Source organism: Crocodylus siamensis, chromosome 10, assembly GCF_052110815.1.
Source record: "Crocodylus siamensis isolate JL-2025a chromosome 10, ASM5211081v1, whole genome shotgun sequence".
Taxonomy (NCBI): domain Eukaryota; kingdom Metazoa; phylum Chordata; order Crocodylia; family Crocodylidae; genus Crocodylus; species Crocodylus siamensis.
The window spans coordinates 15770470-15789878 of record NC_143404.1 but is presented as its reverse complement, the minus strand read 5'-3'; the positions used below and the strand labels follow the sequence as shown (position 1 = coordinate 15789878).

Here is a 19409-nt window from a genome sequence, read left to right as displayed (position 1 = left end):
TCTTACAATTTATTATTGTCAGTGATGATGACAAAGATAATAAACCAGGTTTAGTTAATTTAGTAATTGATTATAAGATGGACTATAAAAATCTTTCATCTTTGGGTTATTTAAAGACTTATTCACTAAACAGCCAGCATATATTGAAATTAATGGAAAAACTGCCATTGACTTGGACAGGAAATTGAGTAATGAGGAAAGAAGGTGCCTGTTGACATACATATGCATATATGAACTGGAAGTGTCTATCAGTTGCCAGTGGAAAAGATTCTACGTCATACTAACCATCGGCATAATTGGCAACCTCGGTGTCCATATCTCCCAGAATGTCAAGTACTTAATAGACAAGGAAAGTGAATAGTGCCCTTGGCCTCTGACAGAAGTCGTTCCCTCGCTTCCCCCCTTCTCCCTTCTTTCTTCCTATCAGAACTAAGTCCATCTGTGAGCAAGTGTGAGGAAACATGCATGCCGCTCGTCACAATACCTCATGCCCGTTTTCTCATCTATAGACTGAGAAAGCTCCCTGTTGTCAGTCTGAAACTTTTCATGACGATTTAAACTCATGCAAAAAATCCCCAGGAAATGACGCTGGAAATTCACAAAGTTTACTATTTCTCTTATTTCTTACAAAAATGTTTGAATATTGAACAACCACAAACCTCTACAATTGTGTAAGAGCTACTATAATATTACAGCGTATTAGCTAAAGATATACTATATCTTTTGCATTTGCAGTATGCAGCCACACAATCTACTATTGTGAACTTGATCTCATAAACACATTAGCATGCTGGCTGCAGTGTTAGTAAATAAGGGGGTAGGTGAGCACAGAGCTAGTACCCATTGGTGTTAGATGCTGTTGTGTTGCTGTAGGTGCTATCTTCCGTGTGACATAAAACACAAAGCCCGCCAGACCACGTGTGATGTAGAACCATGTGCTACATCATTTGTGTGTCTATGCACACGGACACACACCAGAGGCTATGCCAAGAGTAGTAAGAGTCCTAGCCAGAATGGTATTATGCTCTAATTATTCTCAGCTGGTAGACAGCATCTGATAGACCATTACCAGCTGTAGCTTACAGGGGGTGGGATTGGTCTGGGCTGCTCTAAACTGCACTTGGATAAAGCTAGCACAGAAATCAGGGAGCAGAACTGGGTGCTGGCACTTTGCCACTACTTCTACACTTCCCTATATTCCAGGGGTTGTCAACCGGGGATGTCAGCCAAGGGTATGCATACCTCTAGGGGTACTTGGAAAGGTCCTAGGGGCTGGGTGGGTCCCAGAGTGCCACCACCCACCACCCTACCGCCCCGCGTTGCCACCTCCCAGGAGCAGGGCCGGGGAAGGGGCAAGGGCAGCAGTGCCCCTCTGCGGACCTCACAGGTGCCACGCGGCCAGCTCGATGCCGGGGGGGGAAGGGACCTTGCATGCAGCTGCTGCTGCCACCACCACCCTGTGCCGCCGCAGCCCACTGCCCCGCACCCCAGGGCACGCCGTTTTCCCACAGCCGGTCACACATGGGCTGCTGACAGGTGGCACATGATTGGCTAGGCACAAGGCCCATCAGCAGCCACATGTGTGACCAGCTGCGGGAAAGTGGCATGTGGCAGCAGCACAGGGTGGTGGGTGGCGGCAGCCACATGCGAGCCCCCCTCCCCCCCTCCGTGTCTGGCTGCCACCACCAGATGGAGTACACTTCTAAAAAAAGGTTGAAACCCCCTGCTGTACTCCACGAGGGAGGCTGAGCTCAGGAGTGAATCTGGGCCTTAGCGAGTGCCTGGAACTTTTCACAAGACTGCAGTTGTCCACCATTGTCGGGCTTGAATTTTGCACACAAGACCTAACTTTTAACTCTCGCTTTAATTGGATGTGGTATCCATCACTTCCTGAAACAAACTGTTGTATACTATTGTTTTTGTCCACTCAAAGTGCGCTGCACTTCCAGAGTGGTGGGTGGCAGATGACAGAACAAGGAGTAATCGTCTCCAGTGGCATCAAAGGAAGTTTAGGTTAGATATTAAGAAAAATTTTCTCACTAGAAGGGCAGTAAAACACTGGAACAGGCCACCCAGCGAGGTTGTGGAATCCCCATCCTTGGAAGTTTTTAAGACCCGGCTAGACAAAGCCTTGGCTGCATTGGTGGCGTGTAGGGAGTGCGCGCGGGTGCACGTGCACCACCTGAGATAGGCCATGCTCTTCCAGTTTCACCCTGCACTACTGTTGTCACTGCTGGCTCAGTGATTGGCCGCTGCTGGACCCTGCTACGCAATTGGCCGCTGGAGGACCCGCCATCTGTCAGTCATCTCATGCCCCGCCCCAGACTCAGGAGGTACCAGTCGCCCATGCTTGGCTGGGATGATGTAGTTGGGGCTGGCCCTGTTTTGAGCAGGGGGTTGGACTAGATGACCTCTTGAGGTCCCTTCCACCCTCATTTTCTATGCTTCTGTGAACTGACCTTATTCTGTAGTTCACACATGCACAAATAAAGTGGCTTAGGATAAATCATACCATATAAATGCAGTATGTTCTTATTTTACATCTTTTCTACTTGATGTATGTTTGCTGTGGATCAACGGACCTCAAACTGTGGCTTGTGACGCCCATGCGCTTGGATCAAGTGCACAGTTCTGTCTCAATAAAGGAGCATCTTTAAGTCTTCAAGCAGTGATAAGTTGAATTGCTTGTAGCCCAGTCCAGGACCTTTTAAGAGTTCTGGCAGAATATTTTCCTAACTGAAATGAAAAGAAAACAAGCATCAATCTGCATCTGCAGGAGTACTTTGTGGCTCTTGAGCACTTGTCTGTTATGTCTCTTTTTGTCATAAATGTAACCATGATTCAATCTGGTGATGCTAAAAAAGGTAGAGATCCTTCCACGTAAGTGGGCACAATGAATTAGGTGCTGACTTGAAATGATCAGAGAAGAGGTAGGCTGCAAACAAGACAAGTTTCATAGTTTCATAGTTTCATAGTAGCTAGAGTCGGAAGGGACCTAGGAAGATCATCTAGTCCGACCCCCTGCCTTGGCAGGAAAGAGCACCGGGGTCAGATGACCCCGGCAAGGTGCTCATCTAACTTCCTTTTAAAAATCCCTAGGCTAGGAGCCTGCACCACTTCCCCTGGAAGCCGGTTCCAGGCCCTAGCCACCCTGACTGTGAAGTAGCACCTCCTAATATCTAATCTAAACCTACCCTCCGCCAGCTTGTGACCGTTATTCCTGGTCACTCCTGGCAGCGCACGGGGGAACAGGGACTCCCCCAATACCTGCTGATCCCCCCTGACCAGTTTGTAGCAGGCCACAAGGTCCCCCCTTAACCTTCTCTTGTGGAGGCTAAACAGGTTCAGGTCCCGTAGCCTCTCCTCATAAGGCTTGCCCTGCTGACCCCTGATCATACGAGTGGCCCTCCTCTGAACTCTTTCCATATCGTCCACGTCCCTCTTGAAGTGTGGCGCCCAGAACTGGACGCAGTACTCCAGCTGCGGCCTGACCAGTGCCGCATAGAGGGGGAGGATCACCTCCCTGGACCTGCTCGAGATGCATCTGTGGATGCATGACAGGGTACGGTTGGCCTTCTTGACTGCCTCCCCACACTGCCGGCCCATGTTCATCGTGGAGTCAATGACGACTCCAAGATCCTTTTCCGTCTCCGTGCTGGCAAGAGGGGAGTTCCCCAACCTGTAAGTGTGGTGCCGGTTCTTCCTCCCCATGTGCAACACCTTGCACTTATCAGTGTTAAACCCCATCCTATTCTCATCCGCCCACCGTTGCAACCTGTCAAGGTCAGCTTGTAGCCTATTGCACCCTTCTAGTGCACCCACATCCCCCCACATCTTAGTGTCATCAGCAAACTTGAACAGGGTGCTTTCTACCCCCTCATCCAAGTCACTGATGAAGATGTTGAACAGGGCGGGCCCGAGGACCGAGCCCTGCGGAACCCCACTGCCCACGTCCTTCCAGGTCGAGAAGAACCCATCCACTACCACCCTCTGGGTGCGGCCCTCCAACCAGTTGGCGACCCATTTGACCGTGTGGGCATCGACACCACAGTCTCCCAGCTTTTTGATGAGGACAGGGTGAGAGACAGTGTTGAAAGCCTTCCGGAAGTCCAGAAAGACTACATCCACAGCAACCCCTGCGTCTAATGATTTGGTGACCTGATCGTAAAAGGCCACCAGGTTGGTCTGACAAGTAGGGCTGTTTCGAATAAAAGCCAAGTCCTACTTCCAAGGAGAAGATTCAGATTGCGCGGGCAAGAAAATCTGTGGGGTGCCAGGATGTCATCAGGTTAATGCAATATGAACATAAATATTCCTCTTGTTCTGTACTCTTCTTGTTTTGTCATGGAAGCAAGCAATCTACCGCAGAGAGGATGGGGAACTGGGCATGTACTACCCTGTGGGAAGATCTCAGTCTTAAGGAGCAGTACACTGTGAGGAAGCATAATAATTGATCTGGATTCATTGATTTGAGTTTTATTGGCCCCCAGGCTCAGATTGAAACTTTCCAGGGTTTGAATTACAGCACTTCACTGGGGTCTCTTTCAGCTTAACTTGCCCTTTGAATAAGTTCAAAGTTTCTCCAGTTTTCATTGCAACTCTCTTTTCTTACCTACCTTTTTCAGGATACAGCTTAAAGCCATCTTTTTCCAGATAATATCAACAATGCCATGTTCCAGCTTTTCTTCCAGATAGTATAAATAATTCCAGCTCAAAGCAGTCCTACAGTCAAAGGTATGAATTGCAGCACTGGGTCAGGAGAGCTCAGAGTATCCTAAAATGTTTTCATCGTATGGTTCAATTTTCATCAGACAGTTTCTAATAGCTTTCTAACATCTTCTGGTTACTCCCATGCCCTAAATTGATATAGGCAAATGCTTTATCAGGTGCTGAGAGACAGACAGCTCTTCCTCTCTGAGGCTGCTAGCGTAAATCCCCGGGCGAAGCAGACTGCCGTTTGTTTTCCTCACCAGGGGAGCTTAAAACGTGCCAGTGCTCAGGTCACCAGCTCTCCTTCCCCCTCCGGCGCGCTGATTCCAGCCCGTGCCGAATGAAAGGCACCAGGTGATGTCCTACACGCCACGCAGCTCCGTTCACAACCGAAATCCCCCTCTGGCTCCGCTCCAGGTTGAAACCCCCGGGGCCCGAAGCCGAGCGCCTCCTGCTCGCCGCCGCCTGCGACTCCCAGCTGCACGCAGCGGGCAGCCTGCTCACTCCGGCAGCGAGCGGGCGCCGCGCCCGGGCTGCCGGCTCGTGCTGCGGGGCGGCGGCGGCGGCGGCGGCGGCGGCGGCGGCGGGCTCGGGTGCGTGTCGACAGGCAGGACCGCCTGAGTCAGCAAATCCTGCTCTGCTGAGCTCCAGCCGATGCGGAGCCCATCCAGCCGGCTCGGGGGCTTGGGCGCCGGAGCCGCCGGCACGCAGACATGCGAGGCGGGCCTGCCCGGCGCTGATGGCAAGATGGGGTCCGGCGCCAGGGATCCCTCGGCTTTCCCCGCGAGCCAGCCCCGGGAGGGCTCCGCCGAGGCACCTGTCATGTAGTCTCCCCTGAACCCCGGCAGGAGCCTCATGGATTGAGGGGACTTCTTGGTTGCTTTTTTTGATTTTTTATTTTGATTTTTTTTGGGGGGGGGGGTTAATTTCATTTCCTATGTAGTTCTGTTCGGGGGTTGTTGTTTTGGGTTTTTTTGGAAGATGAAATGCTTTTCTCGTTACCTGCCTTACATCTTCAGACCTCCGAACACCATCCTCTCCTCCAGCTGCCACACGGAAGGTACCGAGCAGCCGGGCGGGGCCGAGCGGGCGGGAGCCTGACGCGGCCCTGCGGGCAGGGCGGCCGCGGGAGCGGCGGGAGCGGCGCGAGGAGCCCGCTCCTGCAATCGCCGCTTGTTTTCCTGGGAAGTTTGGCGAGCAGGAGCGCGGTGGTCCCCGGGGCTCGGGCGGCGGCGCGGGGGCCGGTGCCCGGCGGCGGGGGCTGGGCGCGGGGCTCCGCGGAAAGGCGCTGCAGCGTCCGCGGCTTCCCAGCGTCGTGTGCGGGCCGGGCCGGGCGGTGCCGCCAACTTCCCCTCGGCACCGAGTCCTCTGGCCTGCTCCTGAGCAGGCGGGGGTGTACGCTGTGTGCGGTATCCTGTGCGGGGGTGCACACCGCGCGCGTGTGTGTGATGTGTCTGTGCAGGGGTGCAACACTGTGTGTGTGTGTGTGTGATGTGCCTGTGCAGGCGTGCACACTGTGTGTGTATGCACTGTGTGCGATATCCTGTGCGGGGGTGCACACCGCGCGTGTGTGTACGTGTGTGGGTACACTATGCATGCTGTGCCTGTGTGGGGGTGCATACTGTGTGTGTGTGTGTGTGTACACTGTGTGCGATACCCTGTGCAGGGGTGCACACCGCGCGCGTGCGTGTATGTGATGTGCCTGTGCAGGCGTGCACACTGTGTGTGTATACACTGCGTGCGATATCCTGTGCGGGGGTGAACACCGTGTGTGTGTGTGTGCGCGTGTGTGGGTACACTATGCATGCTGTGCCTGTGTGGGGGTGCATACTGTGTGTGTGTGTGTGTGTACACTGTGTGCGATACCCTGTGCAGGGGTGCACACCGCGCGCGTGCGTGTATGTGATGTGCCTGTGCAGGCGTGCACACTGTGTGTGTATACACTGCGTGCGATATCCTGTGCGGGGGTGAACACCGTGTGTGTGTGCGTGTGTGTGTGTGTGTGCGCGCGTGTGTGGGTACACTATGCATGCTGTGCCTGTGTGGGGGTGCATACTGTGTGTGTGTGTGTACACTGTGTGCGATACCCTGTGCAGGGGTGTACACTCTGTGTGTGTGTGTGTACATGTGTGTACACTATGCGTGATGTGCCTGTGTGGGGGTGCACACTGTGTGTGTATACACTGTGTGCGATATCCTGTGCAGGGGTGCACACCGCGCGTGTGTGTGTGATGTGTCTGTGCAGGGGTGCAACACTGTGTGTGTGTGTGTGTGATGTGCCTGTGCAGGCGTGCACACTGTGTGTGTATGCACTATGTGCAATATCCTGTGCAGGGGTGCACACGGCGCGTGTGTGTACGTGTGTGGGTACACTATGCATGCTGTGCCTGTGTGGGGGTGCATACTGTGTGTGTGTGTGTGTGTGTACACTGTGTGCGATACCCTGTGCAGGGGTGCACACCGCGCGCGTGCGTGTATGTGATGTGCCTGTGCAGGCGTGCACACTGTGTGTGTATACACTGCGTGCGATATCCTGTGCGGGGGTGAACACCGTGTGTGTGTGTGTGTGTGTGCGCGTGTGTGGGTACACTATGCATGCTGTGCCTGTGTGGGGGTGCATACTGTGTGTGTGTGTGTGTGTGTACACTGTGTGCGATACCCTGTGCAGGGGTGCACACCGCGCGCGTGCGTGTATGTGATGTGCCTGTGCAGGCGTGCACACTGTGTGTGTATACACTGCGTGCGATATCCTGTGCGGGGGTGAACACCGTGTGTGTGTGCGTGTGTGTGTGTGTGTGCGCGCGTGTGTGGGTACACTATGCATGCTGTGCCTGTGTGGGGGTGCATACTGTGTGTGTGTGTGTACACTGTGTGCGATACCCTGTGCAGGGGTGTACACTCTGTGTGTGTGTGTGTACATGTGTGTACACTATGCGTGATGTGCCTGTGTGGGGGTGCACACTGTGTGTGTATACACTGTGTGCGATATCCTGTGCAGGGGTGCACACCGCGCGTGTGTGTGTGATGTGTCTGTGCAGGGGTGCAACACTGTGTGTGTGTGTGTGTGATGTGCCTGTGCAGGCGTGCACACTGTGTGTGTATGCACTATGTGCAATATCCTGTGCAGGGGTGCACACGGCGCGTGTGTGTACGTGTGTGGGTACACTATGCATGCTGTGCCTGTGTGGGGGTGCATACTGTGTGTGTGTGTGTGTGTGTACACTGTGTGCGATACCCTGTGCAGGGGTGCACACCGCACGCATGCGTGTATGTGATGTGCCTGTGCAGGCGTGCACACTGTGTGTGTATACACTGCGTGCGATATCCTGTGCGGGGGTGAACACCGTGTGTGTGTGCGTGTGTGTGTGTGTGCGCGTGTGTGGGTACACTATGCATGCTGTGCCTGTGTGGGGGTGCATACTGTGTGTGTGTGTGTACACTGTGTGCGATACCCTGTGCAGGGGTGTACACTCTGTGTGTGTGTGTACATGTGTGTACACTATGCGTGATGTGCCTGTGTGGGGGTGCACACTGTGTGTGTATACACTGTGTGCGATATCCTGTGCAGGGGTGCACACCGCGCGTGTGTGTGTGTGTGATGTGCCTGTGTAGGCATGCACACTGTGTGTGTATACACTGTGTGCGATATCCTGTGCAGGGGTGTACACTCTGTGTGTGTGTATGTGTGTGTGTACGCGTGTGTGTACACTATGTGTAATGTGCCTGTGTGGGGTGTGCATACTGTGTGTGTGTGTGTGTGTGTGTGTGTGTGTACACTGTGTGCGATACCCTGTGCAGGGGTGTACACTCTGTGTGTGTGTGCGTGTGTGTGTACGTGTGTGTACACTATGCATGATGTGCCTGTGTGGGGGTGCACACTGTGTGTATATACACTGTGTGCAATATCCTGTGCAGGGGAGCACACAGTGTGCCTGTCCGGGGGTGCAGTGTGTGTGTATACACTGTGCGTGCAATATGCCTGCGTGGGGGTGCATACAGTATGTGTGTGTGTGTACTGTGTGTGTCATGTGCCTGTGGGGGGTGCACACTCTGTGTGTGAATCTTCAGTGATATGCCTGTATGCGGGTACACATTGTGTGCATCTGTGTCTGTGTGTGTGACCTGTCAGGCAGTTTTGAGAGTCATCAACACAAATTCCTACCAGCTCGGCAGGATTCAGCAGGCACAGGTATTGAGTCTGGCCTTGGAATCAAAACATCTTTTCATGCATCTGAAAAGTACTACATACTCGGTAAAAACAAAAAAGGGAAGGATAGTTGTCACTGAATGAGGTTGTTGGGAAGCACGAGGAAGTTAGAAAAGCCAAATTCTACTCTTGGCTTCTCTAGTGCAGGGGCCTAATACTGCAAACAGCAGTGAGGAATTGGGGAGCGTGCATTTGTGGACGCAGCGGGACTGTTTTCCAGGAAAGGCCAGGTAACAGGGAACTGAGCCTGGCCCAGCATGAGTTTCAGATGAGGACGTGTGATTGATGCTGTAAAAAAAATCTTCAGATTGGCATCTAAGAGGAGGAGGTTCAGTCCCAACTTGGTATACCTAGTTTATTTTAGAAATCAGATCAGCCTATTTTAGTTGTGTAAGATCTGAACCTTTCCATATGGATAGAGAAGACTCGGGGAAGGGAGGTGGGATGGGGGCAGAATGTGTGTAGCTAAGTTTGGGTAGCTGAGGATACTTGGAGGGGGGAGTCAGTCATATTTTTGTGATCAGTATTTTTTTTTTTGCTTTGTTTATACATGGATCCATTTCAGATTTCCTTAGATCGGGGTGGGCTGACCTGTGGCAAGCATTCCACAAGTGGTGTGGGAGCCTGCGTCTGTGGTACGTGCCAGCTCAGGGAGGAGACAGGCAGCATTGTGGCACACAAGGCAGGAAGCAATAAGCAGAGCAGTAGATTGGGCAAGGAAAAGAGACCAGAGCAGCAGATTGGCATGGGAAGGGGATCAGAGTGGCACTTGGCAAGGGTGGAGAGCTAACTTGTGGCACACCTTACAAAAAGGTCGGCCCCCATTGCCTTATTTGCTGAGCTTTTCTATGACAGAGGAAATACTTCATTTGAAAATGTTTTGGTTCGCTTGTAGAATTGGAGATGCACTGAGAATATCTATATTTATCCCAAAGGCAGTACATGACCGTGAAATTATAGATGCTCCAGAGACTGCCTGCCACTGATTTATGTAAAATCCCTGATCATTTGTACAAAACCTGGGTGGGTGTTGACACAGGACATGGCCAGCCCTGTTGAAGCCAGTGCGTTTGTTTGGCGGAGGAAGAGTTGCAGGGTTGGGTAGTGTGTAGCTCTACTGTGCTGACATACCAGCATATGGGATGATTAATTGTGTATTATGAAAACTGATGGAAAAAAAGGATGGTTAAAAATAATTATCAGTAGAAACTGAAGGAGGACACTAAGAACTTGCCCACATCACTTGCATACCACTTAAGTTTCCAAAACATACCACTGAGGGCAAGGCTGTATTGCAGAGGTAACTCAGATGAACTGCACGTTGATCTGAGCATGTGTTATATCTGTTCATATCGAAGTAGGCTATTTCAAGGCCCTACCCTGTTACTGTGTCCAGGGCCGTCCCTAGTGGGGGGTGAGTCAAGGCAACTGCCCTGGACCCCACACTTTGGGGGGCCCCTGCGGAGCCAGGTGGACCGACTGCGGCGACTCCACGCTACTGCCAGCTTCACATCCAGCTACTCAGCACCCGCACCTTCCCCCAGTCGCTGCCAAATCCACCACCAGCTTCCTCGTATCCGGGGGTAGGGCCTTGCACAGGCTGATTTGCTCCAGGCCCCGCACCCTGCTTGGGTCGTCTCTGACTGCATCCTCGTTGGTGGTGTAGCCTTCCGTGCGTTTTGCCTGGACTTTTGGGATCCTTTCCCATAATTCTTTGTGTAGCAGTAAGCTGAGCTGCTTTTGATTCTTTCCCAGTGAATGAAAGGAGGATTAAGCTGTCTGGCGTGGAGAATTGTGGGAGGGCACTGAAGGACTACTGGCCTGACAAAGGGTATTTATACTCGAAAGCTTGCACAGAAGAATTTTTCCAACTATTTGAGTAGGTCTAATATAGGGGTTGTCAATGGGGGGTACATGTACCCCCGGAGGCCCTAGGGGGTATGCGCAAGTGGGTGGGGATGGAGCACTGCCACTCACCATCCTGCAGCACTGCCTCCCAGGAGCAGGGCCAGGGCAGGGGAGGGGCAAGGGCAGTGGTGCCCCTCTGCGGACCGCACAGGCACTGCCCAGCAAACTGGACATGGGGGGTGGGGAAGCTCACATGCGGCAGCAGCATGGGGTGGTGGGTGGCAGTGGTGGTCGCCGCATCCAAGCTTCCCTCCCACTCCATGTCCAGCCGTGTGCCACCCCCTCCCCCCCGCCCATGCTCTGTGTCCAGCTGCTGGGGGTACACTTTATAAAAAAAGTGTATAGAAAACCCCTGGTCTATTAAAAGATATCAGATTTACCCAAAGAACCTTGTCTGCCTGGGTCCTTAGACCACCAGGGCTACAACCTATGCCCCTGAAGCACTATTGGCTGTTCAGTAATTTAACATACAAAGTGAAATTGTTACCCTGCCAAATGGACATGGAACTGTAGTTTTTACCTCCAGCTGAGCTAGCCGGGGTTTAAAATAACACCAATTTTCGCTCAGAGTTTTGTGTATGCGTCAGGGCTCAGGAGGGAGGCTAGGAGCAACACCTGAGTAGGAGCCTGAAGTCGCTCTGCAGTGAAGACAGACTCTGTTGATCTATAGATGATTCAACTATGCACCCTGCCATGGCAAAAAGTCTGTTTGATCCTCCTATTATTTTTCTTTCACCCAAGAAACCACTGGAAGCAAATGGCACCACACTAAATCTGAAAATTCAAGAACTTTAGTCGATAGCATTTTGGACGAATTCTCCTTCAGTGCAGAAATCAATATTACAGTGGCTTTATACAGCAGGGAAAGTTTTCTATTAACCCACATTATATCTTAGTAAAATATTATGGGAAAACAGAAATCCAGAGAAATAAATTTGTGTGCACCACAGTTAAAGGCAAAGGAAGGAGAAATATTTTAACATAATATATCAAGCAATGCAGGCAAGAACTCGTAGGACATTTTAGAATAAAAGCACAGTCATCTGAAGCTTCTAAATGAGAAAAAAATTACCCTTCTCATTACCAGTCATCTATACCTATTTATCTAATTTAAGACGGTGTTCAAGGAGACAAATATCAAGTTGTCCCTTAAAGAAAGTGATAATCAAAATGAATAATGACAAAATACATGCTGCTCATGCCTTTGATGGAGACAAATCAGCTTCACTTTTCACCAAGAGCGTGTTCCTTTAATTAAGTCCATTGCAATGACTCCACTCTCCTGGAGTGCTGTAGCATGATTCATCTAGTGAAATATTGTGGAACAAAAAGTGACAATACCAAATTGTCTGTCTGTGGAATGGGAGGGTCAGGACTGAAGAGTGGTGCTCATGCATACAGGTCTGAAGAGCACAATACTCTACCGCTGCTTATTTTATTGTTTAAACAGAAAGCCATACAGAATTTTTCTTTCCTCCAGAAATCATCAGGAAGATTTTTTTAAAAGGAATACAGAACAACACTTATGTTCTTCCTGTGGAACAAGCGCTCTCCAAAGATACCTAGCATTTCCATATTCAGAATTCCCCCAACCTGGGGTCCTGATGGGGTTTGGACTGATCCACTTCTGAACTGTTTTACTGCTCTGATGGTTTTGATAGACCACCCAGTCTGACTGTCAAGGAAGGTCATGGTCAATTACTGGGAATGGACTGAGCTCAAAAAAGGGCAGACTACACTATTGCATTTGCTACTTTTATTAAGTTAACACACTAATTATAAGCATGTGTGCAGTACTGTTTCTCATATTTGTTGCAAGATGTATATCATCAATTTGGTGCTTGACGAGGGGAAAACTGAGCCAGAAAGATTTTAAATGCATCACCCCAGGCCACAAAGCAAAGGAATAACAGATCTGGGACTCCAAACAAGGGGTGAGGGTCCCATCCCCACTCTGGCCCCTTTACGCAGGATGAAAGGGTTAGAGTGGTCTTACACAGCCCATCCCACTTGTTCCTGCCAGCAAGTGCCAAACTCAGAAATCCACTACCAAAGCCATTCTGGGAGTACTCCACAATCGCTAGTCTGATGTAGCCCAGAGGCAGAGACTAGCCATAGCATGCGAGCCCATTGGCTTCACTGTTGCTTTTCCAGGTTTGTGGGAGCAGGCAGACGGGGTGTACTAGAGCAGTGCTTCTCAAACTATCTGATGTGGCAGACCGGCAATTTTTTTCCAGTGGGCCTAACTGAAAGCCTACATGAACAGATGTGTGATATTAAACTGAATCCACCACAGTACTGCCAACCAACAGCATTTGAACCTCATGGGAGGGTCCTCAAATGCACTGTGGTTGTCTTAACAAAAAAAAAAACCCAAAAAACCAAAAATTAAATTTAAAATAATATAAATTTAGAGTACTTTTTATTTCTTTCAAGTTTTGGCATGTCATGTTTTCAAACTTTTCTCAGCTCAAAGACATTGCACATTTAGGACTAGCTCATTCAGAAGCAATGTAACCAGGTTAGCACGGTGTTTCATTTACGCTAATATTCCTTCCTTGTAAGCAGGGCTGATTACTTCTGGCCCAGCACTATGTGAACAGATCTGGACACAGGCATGAACAAACCAGGTGGCTGCCCAGGGCCCAGAAAGAAAGGGAGCCCGAAAATGAAAAAAAAATTACAATTTCAAAAAGAAGTTTTAATATTGTGCATATACAGGACTGGCAGTGTTAATAACTGAAAACCAACTATTTAAAAACATCAATAGCACAGGTGTGATAAAGACTTTTGCAACAAAATCATTATCTCTGGTGAAGGGGGACCCGATACTAAAAGTTTGCCATGGGGCTGCCGGAAGTCTAGGTATTACACTGCATGTGAATGTGTCCCTACTGCTTGTAGTATCCAAGCTAACTCATTCATTCAGAGTACTGTGCTGTGGAAACCATACCTGTATCTTTAAAAAAATGAAAATGGAGTCTCACATAGTCCAATAAATCCAGAAGGTAGGGGATTAGGGAGAACAACAACATCCCTGAAGTTGGTAACACTGAGCTCTGCAAGGCAGGGACATGGCTAGGGTCAGGCATTACACACGAACTGGTTTAAGTGATCAGAAACTGGGTTAAACCTGTAACAGGACAGATGTTCAGTGCACAGAAACCGGTTTGAAAATGGCTGCAACCAGTTTGAGATAAATCTGGTTTAATGTAGTATCAGACTTAACTGATTTGGGTCAATCCAGTTTATGCAATGATTGTCCCAGACCCCTTGCTGATTTAAATTAAATTGGAGTCTCCCAGCATCCCAACATGCTCTCTGCGCTGGGCAGGGCTCTCTGCTCCACAGCAGGGCTGGCCCCTCATCTTCCATTTCTTGGCTGCAGCTTCGGCGTGACTGCTGGCATCTGCCTCCCCTCCCCACTCTGCTAAGCAGGTATTCCCCCGTCCCTCAGACACCTCTCAGCATTAGCTGGCAGACCACACACTAGCTACCTTTGAGCTGTGGCATATGGGACAAAGGCAGAATCAACAGGTAGCTGGTCATGATCCCTCTGTTTTCTTAATGGGGTGATGAACACTGAGTTAGAGGGGATAAACATTCTCTGCTGGGCTGGTTGTACGGGGGGGAACCCCTCCCTAATCATAGCTTCCTGCCAGGGCCTGGCTGCACCCCCCCTCAGGTCAGCTCTGTGGAAGGGAAGGGAGGGCTGCTCTAACACCCCTCCCCTCCCCAGCTTCTAGCCTGAGCCACTGCAGGCATGTGCCTGCATTTCTGGGATGTCTGTCTGGTTACAATACTAATTTAGCCTAGCCAGGTTAGGCTAACCTGCAAAGATTGACTCAATTCAGGCTCAGGCTTTTTGAATGTCTGTCCCTAGCTCGTAAGGTAAGACCTCAGTCATGTAATGAAATCTATGTGGATGAAACTTTGAACCTGATGAAGCATTAATTTATAAACTACCCATGTGAAACTAAAATCTGCTACCAGGGAGCCAGCTGCAGCACTTGAGCATAATTTCACATTAGATATACCAAACAATAAGAGGGAATGGGAAAAATAGAACTACCCTGGGATAGGAAAGCAAGGTTGTATAAACTAATTGAATGCAGAATGTGATGATTCCAAGTAATGCATAAAACATTTTTCCATGTTAATAATTAGATGTATTTTGCTTCATTTTTTTGTGTGTGGTGGGTTTCCAATCTGCTGACTGTGCATCACAGGTCTTTCTATTAAAATCTGCAATATCCAGTGCATGCCACTCCTTATCCTTGCATTCTGACACTCAAATTAATTCTGCAAGAGCATAGCATAGGATAGTCATTCTTCATTATACTTCCTCCAAAAATACCATGTTGCTTGGGAAGCGTAGACCCAAGCTTGAGCCCTTGGGCAGAAACACAGTATCCCAGTGCTATGAATAGGGGATTCAGGTGAACATTTATGTGCAATGCTGGCAAATTGCATTTATTATTTAGCTTTGACTTGATTCAGTATTTTAGTAAGGGTTTATTTCCTCACAGATCAGGTTCTTGTTTTGCTTCATAATGATGTGAAGTACACTGGGACAACACTGTTAGTAGCTGTGAAAATTCCTGCATAGTTATTAGGTTAGTTTTATTGAAGAGATTCTTATGTATGAATGTTCTAACTTTATTTCCTAATCATATAGGCAAAGGAGATGAGCGCGGAGAAGCACAAGAATAAATTAAGTATCTTAAAGCATATATGCAGCAAGGAAAAAAGTGACACAACTGTGCAGAATTAGTGGCACAACTGTAAGTGTTGACTTGCCATTGGAAGATCCTTTTTAAGGTGTTACTTTTACCGATTTCTTTGAGGGGCTGAGCACCCCTTTGACTACATACTGGGCACATGTACACGTGATTAATACACACAAATAAACTCTGGAGCTTATTGCTCTGAAGTATTTTGTTCTGGGGCACACAATTTGAACATGTGCCTGGGAGGAAAAAACTCCAGAACGTATTGCTCCCAAGTTTATTCATGCGCTGCACGTTGAACCTGGTTGGAGCTGCCTGGGCTGGCAGGGGATCCAGGGGTTAGCCTGCCTGTCTAGGCTGCTCTGACTAGGCTCTACATGCTGTGGAGCAGCTGGCTGAGGCACAAGGGTTCTTCTGCATGCCAGCTAGCCCCGTGCCAAAGCACCCTCTGCCCCAGGCATCCAAGGCAGCATCTACACATGCACTACTGCACATGAAAAAACTCCACAGCACAGTATTACTTGCATTTATAAGTACTACCCTGCTGCAGAGTTCATTAGTTTTGTGCACCCTAATAAGCACTGAGATGTATACTGCGCTGTTAGCCAACTGTGCAGGAAATGTCTCATGTAGACATGCCCACTCATCCGATTCATTTAACACCTCATAATATCAGGCTAACAACAGGGGCATTAAGCTTAGTTTTTACTTTACAGACAATTACTGTGATAAGAATTTTGACTGAGACTCAGAATACGTGGTTTTTATTCCTTACCTGCAAGTGACCTACTGTGTATATTTATCCAGTCAAAAAATGGTTATTTGCTTAGGGTTTCTCAGAGGACCAAAGAAGTGTTTAGATTAAGATTTGGTTACATTATAACAAGAAGGGAATTTGCCAGTTAAACATGCTGCAAAGATGTAAAGAGTATTAAAAAAAAATCTTAGACTATGAGTAAGGGAATGCATTTCAAACCTTATTGCCTTAAGGCTAGGGACAGACATTATGCATAAACTGGTTTAAGTGATCAGAAACTGGCTTCAACCTGTAACAGAACAGATGTTCAGTGCACATAAACCACTTTGAAAATGGCTGAAACCAGTTTGAGATAAACCTGGTTGGATGTAGTATCAGACTTAATAGATTTGTGTCAAACTGGTTTATGCAATGTCTGTCCCAGACCCCTTGCTTGTTTCATAGATTTCATAGACATTTGGGCTGGAAGGGACCTCGGAGGATCATCGAGTCCAGCCCCTTGCCCCAGGGGCAGGAAGTCAGCTGGGGTCATAGGATCCCAGCAAGATAAGCATCCAAATGTGTCTTGAAGGCATTCAAAGCGGATGCTTGAACCGCCTCTGGCACCAGTCTATTCCAAACCTTGGGGACTCGGACAGTGAAGAAGTTCTTTCTTATGTTCAGCCTGAATCGGTCGTGGCGGAGTTTGTGACCATTTGATCTTGTCATCCCTTGGGGTGCTCTGGTGAACAGACATTCCCCCAGATCCTGATGAGCACCCCTGATAAACTTATAGGTGGCCACCAGATCACCCCTGAGCCTGTGCTTTTCCAGGCTGAAGAGCCCCATGGCTCTCAGCCTTTCATCATAAGGTCTGTTTTCCTGACCTCTGATCATGCGCGTGGCTGTCCTCTGCACTCTCTCAAGTTTAGTTTAAGTTAAATCAGACTCCTGCAGCATCCTGGCATTGCTCTCTGGGCTGGGTAGGGCTCTCTGCTACACAGCAGAGCTGGCCCGTCCCCTCTGCTCCCTGGCTGGAGCTCCAGTAGAGACTGCAGGCATCTGCTTGACTTCCCCCTGCTCCCTCTGTCCCCTTCCTGTCCCCTCTGCCTTACACAGGCATGTCTCAGCATTAGCTAGCAGACCACATGCTGGCTACAGTCTGCGCTGTGGGAGACCAGACAAAAGCAGAATCAACAGGTAGCTGGTAATGTCCCTCTCTTGTTTTCTTAATGGGGTGATAAAAACTGAGTTAGGGGTGATAAACAGTCTGTTATCAGTTCTCTGCTGGGCTGGTCAGAAGTGGTGGAGGGGGGGAACTCCTCCTTAATCAGAGAGTCCTGCTGGGGCCTGGCCACGCCCCCCTCAGCTTAGCACTATAGAAGGGAAGGGAGAGCTGCTTTAGTGCTCCCTGGCTTCTAGCCTGAGCCACTTCAGGTATGTGCCTGCATGTCTGGGATGTCTGTGCAGTTACAAACTGATTCAGCCTAGCCAGATTATACTAACCTGCAAAGATTGAATCAATTCAGGCCCAGGCTTTTTGAATTTCTGTCCTTAGCCTAAATGTAAGTGTCACGGAGCGGGGACCTAGGGGCGGCCGTGATCTCTCCTAGCGCCCCCTACTGTGCCAAGTGGGGTGTCCATGCACCCTCGTTCTCACCTGCCACATCTTTGATGACAAAAGTATTAAGAGAGGCTGCCTTTTCAACCCCTTTGGACACGGAACACTGACGTATCCCAGTTTGTCTCTTGTCTATGGTGATTCTGTGCATTCCCGCCTCAAGGGCTACACGTGGTTCCTACCTCCCCTGATACCACGCCCCAAGCCTCTCGGATGTCCCGGACATTGTCTAGTCAATCTCAGATGGCCTGCGTCCTTACAGATGCTCTCTGGCCTCTCCTTCCTTACAGTCGCCAGTGCTCCCTGTGGACGCTCCCCGGCCTCTCTCATGGCCAAGCCCGCACCAGGCCTTCTCTCGCGATTGGGCCTTCGCTCACAACCCTGTCTGCACTGGGGTCTAACCTCACAATTAAGTCCTAGGCGCGTGCCCTCCCTGTGGCTTCTCTCATGCTCACCTTCCCTGGGGCTTCTTGGCTGTGTGCCCTCCCTGGGCTCCGCCCGGACTGGGGCCTATCTCCGCGCTTGGGGCTCAGGTGGCCGTAGCTGTGCCTGGCCCCTAAATCCCCCGCTGCGGATCTACAACTCCTGTGGGCTCAGGCGGCCTTGGCCTTACCTGGCCCCAATCCACTATGCCCCTTCGCAGGGCTGGGGTCAATGCCCCCTTAATGCTGTGCCCTCTCTGGCACCGGAGTCTCCACACCACTGTGGAGCCCCACTGAGGCCTCCTCTAACCCCTTATAGCCTCTCCCGGTCCTCCGGTGTAACAACCAAAAGCAATAACATAAGCCAGTCGGCTGCAACTCAAAAATAAGCCTCCTGGCTAAAATGCAAACTCTAAACCATCAGGCTATTTATCCTCCCCAAATCTCTACCAGGACTTCCTCCACCTAGTCTCCTTGCATGGAAGCTGTTCTGGCCATCAGGCTTCTCTACTCTGCTTGCCTCAACAGAGCTCTGACTTCCTCAGCTGCCAGAGGGGAATTGACTCTGCCCTCAGACTGGCTTGTTTATATAGGCCAGGCCCTGCCCCCTTCTGGTCAGCTGACCAAACTGCGGTTGCCCCAGCATCCGGGACCTGTAACTCTTTCTAGGAGCAGGGCGCTTCAATGCCCTGTGACAGTAAGAAAGGTGATGATTGTAGTCCCCCCTCACTTTCATGAACTCTATCCATAATTTAGTATTTGTTCTTTTTAGCTGTTTGTAAAACTAGTTAATCCATAAACCATCAACTTTTTTAAGCACTTCAGAGTGCCTGTCACGGTAAATGCTTAAGTCCAGCTCTGTTCAGCGTGCATGTAGGCACATAATTGAGTCCCATTGACTTTAAAGCTAAGCATGTGTTTAAGTGCTTTATTTAAGTGGAATTTAGGTTCTGATCCTGCAATATCATCTATTCTTAGCCTTATTTTGAATTGGGGTGAAAGCTTCAAAAAAAGATTTTTGCAGCTATTCATTTAAACGCAAAACAACCATTTGGGTCAACCATGTTCATGTCAT

The 19409-nt window shown here is 49.7% G+C and overlaps 1 protein-coding gene across 2 annotated transcripts in view; it reads left to right on the top strand.

The window, feature by feature from the left end:
• PPP2R2B (protein phosphatase 2 regulatory subunit Bbeta) overlaps positions 1 to 19409 on the top strand; it is a 264323-nt gene that overhangs the window by 8854 nt on the left and 236060 nt on the right. The window contains exon 1 of one of the 2 annotated variants that reach the window (XM_090064740.1): positions 5666 to 5770. The exons of the other annotated variant lie outside the window; for it this stretch is intronic. Within the exon in view, the coding sequence (XP_089920866.1) occupies positions 5692 to 5770 (79 nt within the window). The 5' untranslated portion in view covers positions 5666 to 5691. Of the gene's footprint in view, positions 1 to 5665; positions 5771 to 19409 lie in introns of those variants that run through there. 2 annotated transcript variants of the gene reach the window in all.